The 13,884-nt window shown below is 36.0% G+C and overlaps 1 protein-coding gene across 2 annotated transcripts in view; it reads left to right on the top strand.

The window, feature by feature from the left end:
• IPO8 (importin 8) overlaps positions 1–13,884 on the top strand; it is a 72,508-nt gene that overhangs the window by 46,654 nt on the left and 11,970 nt on the right. For both annotated transcript variants that reach the window (XM_061125210.1, XM_061125209.1), the window contains 2 exons: positions 2,200–2,295; positions 10,681–10,901. In XM_061125210.1, the coding sequence (XP_060981193.1) occupies positions 2,200–2,295; positions 10,681–10,901 (317 nt within the window). The remainder of the gene's footprint in view (positions 1–2,199; positions 2,296–10,680; positions 10,902–13,884) is intronic.

Here is a 13,884-nt window from a genome sequence, read left to right as displayed (position 1 = left end):
ATTGTGATGCTGGAAAAGACTCTTGAGAGTCCCTTGGACAGCACGGAGATCAAACCAGTCCATCCTAAAGGAAATTAACCCTGAATGTGGGGGCTTCCCTTGTAGCTCAGTTGGTAAAGAATCTGCCTGCAGTGCAGGAGACCCAGGTTTGATCACTGGGTTGGGAAGATCCCCTGGAGAAGGAAATGGCAACCCACTCCAGTATCCTTGCTGGAAAATCTCATGGACAGAGGAGCCTTGGGGGTCTGCAGTCCATGGGGTCGCAAAGAGTCAGGCATGACTGAGCGACTAACACAACACACTTATTCATTGAGAGGATTGATGCTGAAGCTGGCCACCTGATGTGAAGAGCTGACTCATTGAAAGAGACCCTGATGCTGGGAAGGATTGAGGGCAGTAGAAGAAGGGGACAACAGATAATGAGATGGTTGGATGGCATCGCATACTCAATTGACATGAATTTGGGCAAACTCTGGAAGATGGTGAAGGATGGGGAAGCCTGGCGTGCTGTAGTCCATGGGGTCACAAAGAGTTGGACATGACTGGGCGACTAAACAACAAATCTAGTTCCAGAGCCCATTTTTTAACTACTGCACTGTATTTTGCTTCTTTTCCTTTTATGGAAGGAAGAGAAACAAAACCTCAAACCAGCAAACAGAGAAACCAAGTAAATGCAATTTGGGATAAAGGGACTGATTTTTTTTTCTTTCTGTACCATATAATCCTATGACATAAATATATTATTATATTCCTTTTTACAGATGGGAACAGTAAGGCACAGAGGTGAAATAGCATCTAAAAACAGCTCATAAATGGCAGAGCTAGGATTTAGACCTAGGCATCTGGTCCCAGAGTCCATTCATACTTAGAATCTAGATCTAGAAACACTGCCCTAGAGGTGGAATTTTTTTATATAAATAGGGTTGATTCTTGGTTTTGCTAGCTACCTGTTTACAGTTCAGCTCCCTGACCCATCTGTTTTCCAGCTTCCATAATTTTATAGCTGTCTCTTTTTCCTTTTTTTTGTCTTTGTGGATGTATGCCTCTAAAATTATGTTTATCTTCATTTTAATGGCCTTTGGGAAGGGAAAAATTGAATGGGGATGTTCATATCTGTCATCTTTATCTGGAAAGATTTAAAATTCAGCTTTCTTAAATCATATTTGTCTAGGAAATTATCCAATTCATCTGAGTTTAAAAGACTATAAAGAATATAATATTCTTCATAGTATTTTCATTTTTAATCTTTCTTTTATAGGTATTTATATCTTTCATTCCTAACATTTTTTAAAATTTTGCTTTGCTTTTTAAAATAATTTTGAAAAAAATACATTTGATAGAAGTTGCCAAATTATTAAAGTCTTTAAAAAAATGAATCTAGTTTTGATTTCTCTTTGTTACCTCTTTTTGTCTTTTATTCCTAATTTCTGTCTCACCTTTATTCTTTAAGTCTGTTCTTTTTCTTATGTCTTGTGTTTGAACTCATTAATTTTTTCGTATTTCTTAATTTCTAACCTAAGTGTGCCTGTACTCTATAAATCTCTCTTCTGTGAACTGTATTATAAGGCTGTCCTATTCTTTGTATGAACATGTGCTTTCTATAATTGTTCATTCAGTGAACATACAGAATTGTCATTAGGGGAACAGTCTGGTAAGCTTTGTTATATTCATCTTCTGTAGTACTGTTTAGTCCTAAAAGGTTTAATATCTTTGGAAAGTACTTCAAGTTATAAAGTCCAAGTGAGGAAATTAAATGGTATGTAATATTATATTTATGGTTTCATTATGAAAAACTGGGTGGATATAGACAGGAATTCAAAAAGAACAGAAAAATAGGAAGAATACAGGGTTTGTTTCATTGTTTAAGAAGGTTTTTGTTTTTGTTTTTAATTTCATTGTATCATTTTATTGTTTTTGGTGACTTACTTAAAGGGAAGCTTTATTTGTCTAGACAGGTAGCAGCCTACTTTTTAATCCAGAGTTAAATAAAGTGTATTATTACTCATATAAGGAATTAGAGTAGATAAAAAAGATAGATGGACTTTATTTTGAACTTCCTTTTTTTGGGTTGGCAAGGTAAACTCATGATGCAAACACCATGATTCTAATGGCTGGTTTTTACGTGATATTTAGTTTATGTAAACTTGATTAAAGTTTTACAGTGCTGTTCACTGCTGAGTGAAATTTTAATTACTGTAGGTACTATGTGGAGATGCAGGAGAAGATGCAGAATGTCATGCAGCCAAACTTCTTGAAGTCATCATTCTTCAGTGCAAAGGAAGGGGAATTGATCAGGTAATATATGTGTAGAAAACATCCTACTTGATGTTTAAAATTTAAAATTTACATGCCTGCTTGACATTTTGTTTATATTATGACGAAAAATTATAAAGATAGCCTATAGTTTGTATTTACTGGTTCAAATCTTATAACAAAAATACCCATGCAATTTGGAAATTATTCCTTGCATTCTAGATACACAGAAAAATATGTAATAATTTAAGGGACTAACAAGTAAATCATGAAGGAGATAAGTGTACAAATCCTGCTGTTTGATCCCCAGAGAGTTGCTTTTTTCGTTTGTTTTTGTGTATGCTATTGAAATATTCCCAGATATCTTTTTCAGTCAGAAATGAAGGTGCAAAAAGGAAAAAAATTTTTCTGTATTGATATAAAAATATTATATATATTTTAACAAGATTAATTCAGTTTTTGATACAACTGTGGTGTGATATTCAGTTACTGAGAAAAGTGTTCAAGTATAAGTGTAGAGTTTTTTTTTTCAATTCTGTAATATTTATTCCATATGTTTTTGTATAACAGCTTTATTGAGATATAATTTATATATCATCCAGTCAGTCATTTAGAGTTTATGCTTCTCTGGTTTTTAATATAGACACCAAATTGTGCAACTATTATCACAGTCAGTTTTCATAATATTTCATCACTACCTCTGAGAAAACTCTGTGCCCTTTAGTAGTTATTTCTCATTTCACCTAAATAACCCTCAACCCTAGGCAACCATTATTCTATTTTCTTTCTCTACAGATTTGCCTATTTTAGACATTTTATATAAATGAAATGTGGTTCTTTGTGAATGACTTCTGTTACTTAGCACATAATACTTTAAAATATACCTTCCTGTTATAGCAGATATCAGTACTGTATTTCTTTTAATTGATAAATATTTCATCATGTGATTATATCACATTTATTTTAGCTATTTGTCAATTGTTGGACATTTTTCTTATTTCCATCTTTTGGCTATTGTGAACAATGTTGACATGAACATTTGTATGCTGATTTTTGTGTGGACATTACTCTTGGTATATATATCTATATATGTATATATATAGGAGTGGTAATTCTGTGTTTAATGATTTGAGGAACTGCCAAACTTTTCCAAAGCAGCTGCACCATTTCCTGTTCCTACCAGTAGTGAATGAGAGTTCTAATTTCTCCATATCCTCACTAACACTTGGTTGGTCTTTTTGTTATAGCCATCCTAGTAGCGATATTTCATGGTTTTGGTTTGCATTTTCCCAGATGACTTACGATAGCATCTTTTCATGTGGCTGTTTGTATATTTTTGAAGAATGTTTATTTGGATTTTTTAGCCTATTTTTAATTGGTTTATTTATTTTTGAGTTGCAGGGATTCTTTGTATATATTCTAAACTCAAGTTCCTTATCAGATATATACTTTGTAAAAGTTTCCTCCCAATTTTTGTGTTATCATTTTCTTGATGATGTCCTTTGAAGCACAGGAAAGTTAATTTTGATGATGTCTAATTTATTTTTTCTTTTGTTGTTGTGGTTGTCATCATATTTAAGAAATCATTGCTAAATTTAAGTTTACAAAAAAATTTCCATTTTCTTCTAAGAGATTTATGGTCTTAGCTCTAACATTTAAGTCTTCAATTCATTTTGAGTTAATTTTTGTAGATGGTGTGAGGAAAAGGTACAAAGTCATCGTTTTGCATGTAGATGTCAAGGTGTCTAGGAGCACTATTTGTTGAAAAACTATTCTTTCCCCATTAAAATGTCTTGGCAAACTTGTCAGATATATTCACTATAAATGTGAGGATTTATTTGTGGACTTTCATTCAGTTTTGATGAATTCTTTTGTCCTTAATCCAGGATTGCACTATTACTGTAGCTTTGTAGTAAGTTTTTGAAATTAGGAAGTATTAAGTCCTCCAGTTTTCCTGTGTAAGATTCTTTTAGCTAATCTGGACCCTTGAATTTCCATATGAATTTTAGGATTGACTTGTCATTTTAAGGAAAGAACACAGCTAGGATTGTGATAAGCATTGTGTTAAATCTTTAGATCACGTTGGGAAGTATTGTCACTCTGAGAATACTTCAATCCCTGAACATGGGATGTCTTTCCTTTTCCTTTTATTTAGGGTATCTTTAATTTTTTTCAAAAATGTTTTGTAGTTTTCAAGTACATTTCTTTTGTTAAAATCTTCCTAAAATATTCTATCCTTTCTAATGCTGCTATAAGTGGTATTGTTTTCTTAATTTTATTTTCAAGTTGTTTATTGCCTGTGTTTAGAAATACATTTTTTTTGGTATATTTATCTTGTTTCTTGCAACCTTGCCGAAGTTGTTTATTAGTTTTAATAGAGTTTCAGAGAATTTCTTTGGATTTTCTGTATACAAGGTCATCTCATCTACAGATAGAGTTTGCCTTTCAAACCTGGGTGCTTTTTATTTTACTTTTCTTGCCTAGTTGCCTTGGCTAGAACCTTCAGTGCAATTGTGAATAGGTATGGTGACACCTTGTCTTGTTCTTAGGTAAGGAAGCATTCCTTTCACCATTAAGTCTAGTGTTAGCTGTGGGTTTTTCATAGCTGTCTATTATCAGATTGAGTGTGTTCCTGTTTACTCCTGGTTTGTTGAGTGTTTCAGTCATGAAGGAGTGTAAGATGCTTTTTTGCCTCTCTTGAGATGATCATATGGTTTTTGTTCTTTTAATGTGGTGTATTTGTTGATTTTCAGATGTTAAATCAATGTTGAATTTCTGGTATAAATCGTACTTGATCATGGAATATGATCCTTTTTATATATTTCTAGATTCAGTTAGATGGTATTTTTTATAACTATTTTTGTGTCTATATTTATAGGAGATATTGATCTGTAATTTTTTTTCTTGTGGTATCTTTGTCTGGATTTGGAATCAGTGTTATGCTGGCCTCATGGAATGAGTTGGGAAGGACTCCCTCATCTATTTTTTGGAAGAATATATGAAAGTTGGTGTTTTTAAAATGTTAGAATATAGCAGTGAAGCCATCTTTGCCTGAGGTTATTTTGTGGGTAGTTTTAAAATTACCAGTTCAATCTCTTAATTGTTATAGGTCTACTTGTATTTCTATTTCTTTTTGAGTTAATATGGGAGTTTGCATCTTTCTTAGAAGTTGTCCATTTCATCTAAGTTAACAACTAATTAGTTGGCATGCAGGTTCATAATATTTTGTTATCTTTTTGTAGGTCAGTGATATTGACCCTGTTTGTTTTTGATTTTAGTAATTATCATCTTCTTTCTCTTTTTTTCCCTTTTGTTATTTCAAGTAAAAATTTGTTAATTTTGTTCATTTTTTCAACGAACCAATTTATGATTTTTCTCTCGTTTTTTTGTTTGCTATTTCATTACTTTTTGCTTTAACCTCATAATTTATTCTTTTCTACTTTCTTTGAGTTTAACTTGCTCTTCTTTTCCCAGAGTCTTGAGGTGGAAATTTAGATTATTAGATTGGGATCTTTCTTGCTTTTTATTATAGAGATTGATAGCTATAAACTTCCCTCTAACTGCTGCTTTAGCTACATTAATAAGTTTTGGTATATGTTCATATTCATTCATCTCAAAATATGTTCTTATTTCCACCTTAGATAATGCTGTTATAGAGATGTGTCTTGAGGTAGAAAGAAGGGATGTCAAAACTTAAGTCCAATGGCTTTATCTTCTTAGTTAGATAGAATTGTTAAGAAACGAAGAAAGTTGAAATTTCAGTTTGGAGAAGTTTAGTAAGTCTAGTAAAGAAAGATTGAGTAGAGGAATTGCTTTTAGTTGGATAGACTCATTTGAAGTTAGCAAATAAGAATTTCAGGTGTAATACTGTGGATTTCTACTTCTAAAACTGGATTGTTAGAGGGATTGTAAAGTTGGTATCCAAGCATTTCTATGTCAGAAAGTTGAGTTAGCTCACTGTCTAATGTTAGTGAGGTTACCACTACTGTGCTGAAGGATTATAACACCTTGGAATGAAATTCCTCAGTATTTCCTATAAATTGGTAGTTATATCTAGATATTTTGGTAAGATTTATTTGTGATTTTTTTTGGCAAGAATGCCTCATAGGTGGTGGTGTGTGTTCCTACCAGGAGGCACAGGTGTCTGGTTGTCTCTCATCTTATGATCTTAGTGCTGGTGGTGATGATATTTTAATTCTGTCATTCTTTCTTCATTTATGAGTAGAAATATTTCTATGAAGAGAAGTGTTTTCTCGTCAATTTATTAGGTTCCTCTGAGGAATGGTTTGAGTATTTCCCTTTATTTGTCATGACTGAGGCAATAAGTTTGTTGCCTAGCGTCTTCCAAAGATGACCAGTGAGATGTTTTGGGGTTTGTTTTTTTTTTTTTTTGGTTTTTAGTATTATTTGAACTTACAGATTCAACTTTATTTGACATGTTTCATTTAAATCTGTAAGTTCAAATAATATTAAAATAATACTTCAGAATGTTTCGGGTACACAGAGGTCTTTCAGCCTTGGTTAGTGGGAGCCTCTTGAGTTTGCCATATGAGTGCTTTTGACCTGACTCTAGTAGTGTTTGGAAATTTTCTGCTATCTGGTGTGTCTAGATGCTCCAGGTTCACATTGTACATTTCCTGCCCTACCCTGGGAAATGGTATTCCAGAACTATAAGCAAAAGGGATAGCCTCTGCTATTGAGTTGGTCATTATTTCTGCAAAACAGAACCAGGAAATACATATTATGTTATTTTGAGACGAATGCAATATTAGAAGACATGGATATTTCCAGTTCAAATTCAAGACTACATTATTTTTATTTAACCAAATTGATCCTAATCAATATCCCCTAAACCCAGAATCCTTGTCCTCATCATAATTACTCATTTACTTTATCCCACTAATATGTATTAATATATAGAGTCTCATAAAGGATTAATCCCTGAAATATACAAGCAGTTCATACAGCTCAATATCAGAAAAACAAACAACCCAATTAAAAAATGGGAAGAAGACCTAAATAGACATTCTCCAAAGAAGATATACAGATGGCAAATAGACACATGAGAAAATGCTCAACATTGCTTATTTTTAGAGAAATGCAAATTAAAATTGTGATGAGATATCACCTCACACCAGTCGGAATAGCCATCATCAAAGAATCTACAAAGTGTGAATGCTGGAGACAATGTGGAGGAAAGGGAACGCCTTTGCACAGTTGGTAGAAATGTAAATTGATACAGCCACTATGGAGAGTATGGAAACTTAAAAAACTGGGAATAAAACTGCCCTATGACCAGCATCCCACTATCAGACATACCCTGTGAAAACCACAACTTTGTACCCCAGTGTTCATAGCAGCACTATTTACAATAGCCAGGACATCAAAGCAACCTAGATGTCCATCAGCAGATGAATGGATAAAGAAGTTGTGGTACATATATATGATGGACTATTTCTCAGCCATAAAAAGGAACAAATTTGAGGCAGTTCTAGTGTGGTGGATGAGCCTAGAGCCTTTTACACAGAGTGAAGTAAGTCAGGAAGAGAAAAACAAATATTGAGTATTAATGGATATATATGGAATATAGAAAGATGTACTGATGAGACTGTTTGCAGGGCAGTGGTAGAGACACAGACATGAGAACAGACTTGTGGACACAGTGGGGGAAGTACAGGGTGGGATGAATTGAGAGAGTAGTATTGAAACATATAGATTACCATATGCAAAGTAGGGAGCAGTGGGAAGCCGCTGTGTACCACAGGGAGCTCAACCTGGTACTCTGCGACAATCTAGAGGGATTGGACAGATGGGAGATGGGAGGGAGGTTCAGAAGGGAGGGAACAGTGTATACCTGTGGCTGATTCATGTTGATGTATGGCAGAAACCAACACAACATTATAAAGTGATTATCCTCCACTTCATAATAAGAAGTATATACACAGTGTCAGTGTAGTTATACCAGCATGGCCACAAACATGTGATTATATTGTCTTAAACATGTGTGTTGAAGGTTTTTTAGTAGCTCTTTTTGTCTCAAGGGTATATTCATATGCTAGGAATATTTATAGCCAAACATGTGAAGTCACAAATTTTAAAGTAATTTAAAATAATCCCTGTTCGATTATTCATTTTATTTTAACAACTAGGGATTGCTTAAATTTGAATAATTAATTTGAATAATTAAATATGAATAAACAAAACATATGCATAGTCTAAAGTCTGATTTACAAAAAACAAGGTATATTCAGAAAAACCTAGCTTCCATCCCTGTCCACTCTACCATTACTCTTTCCCCATTTCCACCTCCCCCCACCCCCAGTGTTTAGTTTATACTTTCATTTAAAAAAATAAGCAAATAGTTACAGTCATTATCTCCTCACCTTCTTAAGTAGTAACGTTGTTATTCTTTTGCTAAGTTGTGTCCAACTCTTTGTGACCCCATGGACTGCAGCATGCCATTCTTCCCTGTTCTTCAGTATCTCCTGGGGTTTGCTTAAACTCATGTCTGTTGAGTTGGTGATGCCATCCAATGGTCTCATCCTCTGTCTCCCCCTTCTCCTCCTGCCCTCAATCTTTCCCAGCATCGAGGCCTTTTCCAGTGAGTCTGCTCATTGCATCAAGTGGCTAAAGTATTGGAGCTTCAACTTGAGTATCAGTCCTTCCAGTGAATATTCAGGACTGATTTCCTTTAGGATTGACTGGTTTGATCTCCTTGCTGTCCAAGGGACTCTCAAGAGTCTTCTCCAGCTCCACAGTTTGAAAGCATCAATTCTTCAGCACTCAGCCTTCTTTATGGACCAACTCTCACATCTGTACATGACTACTAGAAAAATATAGCTTTGACTATATGGGCCTTTGTTGGCAAAGTGATGTCTCTGGTTTTTAATACACTGTCTAGGTTTGTCATAGCTTTTTTCCCCAAGAAGGAAGTGTCTTAATTTCATGGCTTCAGTCACTGTCTGCAGTGGTTTTATAACCCAAGAAAATAAAATGTCACTGTTTCCACTTTTTTCCCCGTCTGTTTGCCAGGAAGTGATGGGACTGCATGCCATGATCTTAGTTTTTTGAATGTTGGGTTTTAAGCCAGCTCTTTTACTCACCTCTTTCACCCTGATCAAGAGGCTCTTTAATTCCTCTTCACTTTCTGCCATTAAAGTGGTATCATCTGCATAGCTGAGGTTGTTGATATTTATCCTGGCAATCTTAATTCTAGCTTGTGAGTCATTCAGCCCAGCATTTCACTTGATGTAACCTAGACAGCCTATTAAAAAGCAGAGATATCACTTTGCCGACAAAGGTCCATATAGTCAAAGCTATGGTTTTTCAAGTAGTCATGTATGGATGTGAGAGTTGGCCCATAAAGAAGATTGAGTGCTAAAGAATTGATGCTTTTGAATTGTGGTGCTGGGGAAGACTCTTGAGAGTCCCTTGGACAGCACAATCAAATCAGTCATTCCTAAAGGAAATCAACCCCTGAATGAATATTCACTGGAAGGACTGATGTTTAAGCTGAAGCTACAGTACTTTTGCCACCTGATGCAAAGAGCTGACTCATTGGGAAAGACCCTGATGCTGGGAAACATTGAGAGCAGGAATAAAAGGGGGTGACAGGATGAGATGGTTGGATGGCATCATTAACTCAATGGACATGAGTTTGAGCAAACTCTGGGTCATAGTGAAGGACAGGGAAGCCTGGGGTGTTGCAGTCCATGCAATTGCAAAGAGTCAGACACTCCTTAGTGGCTGAACAACAGCAAACCATGTGTATGTTATATCCCTGTGACTTTTTTAGGAATTTATTTTCCTTAAGAGAAATTCTGATCACATCATGCTTATTCTGTCTCATTTTTTTTTTTTTTTTCACTTCATTCTTGAGCAATGCAGGAGTTAGAGGTGCTCACCCTCTGTGCAGTTAGAAATCTGTGTATAACTTCTAGTTGGCCCTCTGTATACATGGTTTCTCCCTATCTGGATTTAATTAACCATGGATAGTGTAGACCTGTAGTGTTAATTGTTGAAAAAAATCTGTATTTAAATGGATCCATATAGTTGAAACCCATTTTGTTCAAGGGTCAAGTGTATTTCCAATTTGATTTATCAAACAAAAACTCCATCCTAGTCATTTTGACTTAAACATGGAAGTGCCTGAGTCTACATTTGGATTATTGCAGTTTTTTTGATTGTGTACTCTTGGAGGACAATCTTCATCTAGGTGTAATCTTCAGTTAAAAGGAAAGGAGACATTTTGGTACTGCTCTAGGACCTTTTTTGGCCATTTAGTCTCTCTGAGTTTTATAATTCTGAAAATGATTTAAAGTAGCAAGTTCTACTGTCTTTAAGAGTATCTTATTTAATGATTACACTTTACCAGCATTCAGCTTTCTGTAAAAGTTACTTGATTTCTCTTTTTCTTTTTTCCTCTAGTGCATCCCACTGTTCGTGCAACTTGTTTTGGAGCGATTAACCCGAGGGGTCAAAACTAGTGAGCTTCGTACTATGTGTCTTCAGGTTGCAATTGCTGCGTTGTACTACAACCCAGATTTGCTGCTACATACTTTAGAACGAATTCAGTTGCCTCACAACCCTGGACCTGTAACTGTACAATTTATAAATCAGTGGATGAATGATACAGATTGTTTTCTTGGGTCTGTGTCTTTTTGATTTTACACTGCATTTCTATTCTTGGAAAGTTGACTTGTAGTATGCATGTATAATAGCATATTGAAAGATTGTTTTTATATCTAAGAATTTTTTAGTGTATTAACATAATATTAAATTTTTAGAGAATTAAGAATGTGTTTCAGGAGTATAATATAGTGGAAAAGAACACAGGCTCTTAAAATTAGGTTTATTACGCTCCCTCACTTATTTTTGACTACATGTATCATTATATGTCTTGTCAACAGAATTAAGTGTTTACTTGGGTTCCTTGACTTTAAGTGTCTGTGAGTAACAACACTCTAGATGGATTAATGTTTCTAAGGAAAGTACTAGTCTGGTAAAAATATGAAAACCTCAAGGAAGCCTGTTCTCAAGTGTGAAATCAGAGGATTGTTAGCTATAGTCCAGATCCTATCCTGGTAGGAGAGTTTGGCTTTGTGTGAAGCACTCTCCTAGCTTTCCAACATAGGAAAAGTGAGATCCTAAGTCATAGTCAAATAATCACAATGGTGTGATCACTCACCTAGAGCCAGACATCCTGGAATGTGAAGTCAGGTGGGCCTTAGAAAGCGTCAGTACGAACAAAGCTAGTGGAGGTGATGGAATTCCAGTTGAGCTATTTCAAATCCTGAAAGATGTTGCTGTGAAAGTGCTGCACTCAATATATGAGCAAATTTGGAAAACTCAGCAGTGGCCACAGGACTGGAAAAGGTCCACTTTCATTCCAATCCCTAAGAAAGGCAATGCCAAAGAATGCTCAAACTACCGCACAATTGCACTTATCTCACACGCTAGTAAAGTAATGCTCAAAATTCTCCAAGCCAGGCTTCAGCAGTACTTGAACTGAGAACTTCCAGATGTTCAAGCTGGTTTTAGAAAAGGCAGAGGAACCAGAGATCAAATTGCCAACATCTGCGGGATCATCGAAAAAGCAAGAGAGTTCCAGAAAAACATCTATTTCTGCTTTATTGACTATGCCAAAGCCTTCGACTGTGTGGATCACAATAAACTGTGGAAAATTCTGAAGGAGATGGGAATACCAGATCACCTGACCTGCCTCTTGAGAAACCTGTATGCAGGTCAGGAAGCAACAGTTAGAACTGGACATGGACCAACAGACTGGTTCCAAATAGGAAAAGGAGTACGTCAAGGCTGTATATTGTCACCCTGCTTATTTATCTTCTATGCAGAGTACATCATGAGAAACGCTGGTCTGGAAGAAGCACAAGCTGGAATCAGGATTGCCGGGAGAAATATCAATAACCTCAGATATGCAGATGACACCACCCTTATGGCAGGAAGTGATGAGGAAATAAAAAGCCTCTTGATGAAAGTGAAAGAGGAGAGTGAAAAAGGTGGCTTAAAGCTTAACATTCAGAAAACTAGGATCATGGCATCTGGTCCCATCACCTCATGGGAAATAGATGGGGAGACAGTGGAAACAGTGTCAGACTTTATTTTTCTGGGCTCCAAAATCACTGCAGATGGTGACTGCAGCTATGAAATTAAAAGACACTTACTCCTTGGAAGGAAAGTTATGACCAACCTAGATAGCACATTAAAAAGCAGAGACATTACATTGCCAACAAAGGTCCGTCTGGTCAAGGCTGTGGTTTTTCCAGTAGTCATGTATGGATGTGAGAGTTGGACTGTGAAGAAAGCTGAGCGCTGAAAAATTGATGCTTTTGAACTGTGGTGTTGGAGAAGACTCTTGAGAGTCCCTTGGACTGCAAGGAGATCCAACCAGTCCATCCTAAAGGAGATCAGTCCTGGGTGTTCATTGGAAGGACTGATGCTGAAGCTGAAACTCCAATACTTTGGCCACCTCATGAGAAGAGTTGACTCATTGGAAAAGACCCTGATGCTGGGAGGGATTGAGGAAAGGAGGAGAAGGGGACAACAGAGGATGAGATGGCTGGATGGCATCACCAACTCCATGGGCATGAGTTTGAGTAAACTCCAGGAGTTGGTGATGGACAGGGAGGCCTGGCGTGCTGCAATTCATGGGCTTGCAAAGAGTCGGACATGACTGAGCGACTGAACTGAACTGAACTGAAGTCATAGTTATATACCCACCTCAGGTGACCAAACACATATAAGTGACCCTGTCGTGTTAGAATTTGAGAGACTGCTGATGAATTTAGAAATAACTAGTGTACTTTTTACGTCTTATAAGATATCATTTAGAAAAATTTACTGAGGGGAAAATAATTCCAGCAGGAGTAGTTAGAATATTACCAAGTGGTAGGGAGATGGTGGAGGCCTGAATTAGGATGGTGGAAAAGAATAGAAAAACTTACTTAAAAGCTGCTATGTGTATTTTAATTTTTCTACATATAGGAGACTAGAATTTGTCCCAGATTTAGATTTCTTACTAATACTTTGAAAGGAAGAGCATACTTTAGAAAGAAATTGTACTTAGTTATATCTGACAAAGGTTTACAGAGTAGAGATTTAGTCATTCACAGTTATAAAGTTGTTGTTGCTTAGTCTTTTAGTCATGCCCAACTCTTTTGCAACCCCATGGACTGTAGTCTGCCAGGCTTCTCTGTCGCTGGGATTTCCCAGACAATAATATTGAAGTGGGTTGTCATTTCCTTCTGCAGGGGATCTTCCTGACCCAGGGATTGAACCCACTTCTGCATTGGCAGGCAGATTCTGTAACACTGAGCCACCAAGGAAGCCCAGTTATACAGTTAGTAGCATATATAAGTAATTTTCCAAAAATAGAAGGTATCTCAGCAATTATATAGATTGGGCATGCATCGATTGTGCTCCCTTGGATTCTTCAGAGCCCCCCTCAATAATCATCTTTTGTACTGTAATCCATTTGACCCTTGGTGTACACTACTAGGTAGAGGCTACATTAATGAGAAAGTCATCAGGTCAAGCACAGTACCTATTATAGTATACTACTTTGGCATTAGTAACTTGAATCAAGCAATGGAAATAATGAGGAATAACAGA

This window comes from Dama dama, chromosome 22 (genome assembly GCF_033118175.1).
Source record: "Dama dama isolate Ldn47 chromosome 22, ASM3311817v1, whole genome shotgun sequence".
NCBI classification, from domain to species: domain Eukaryota; kingdom Metazoa; phylum Chordata; class Mammalia; order Artiodactyla; family Cervidae; genus Dama; species Dama dama.
This window is presented reverse-complemented; position numbering and strand designations above follow the sequence as displayed.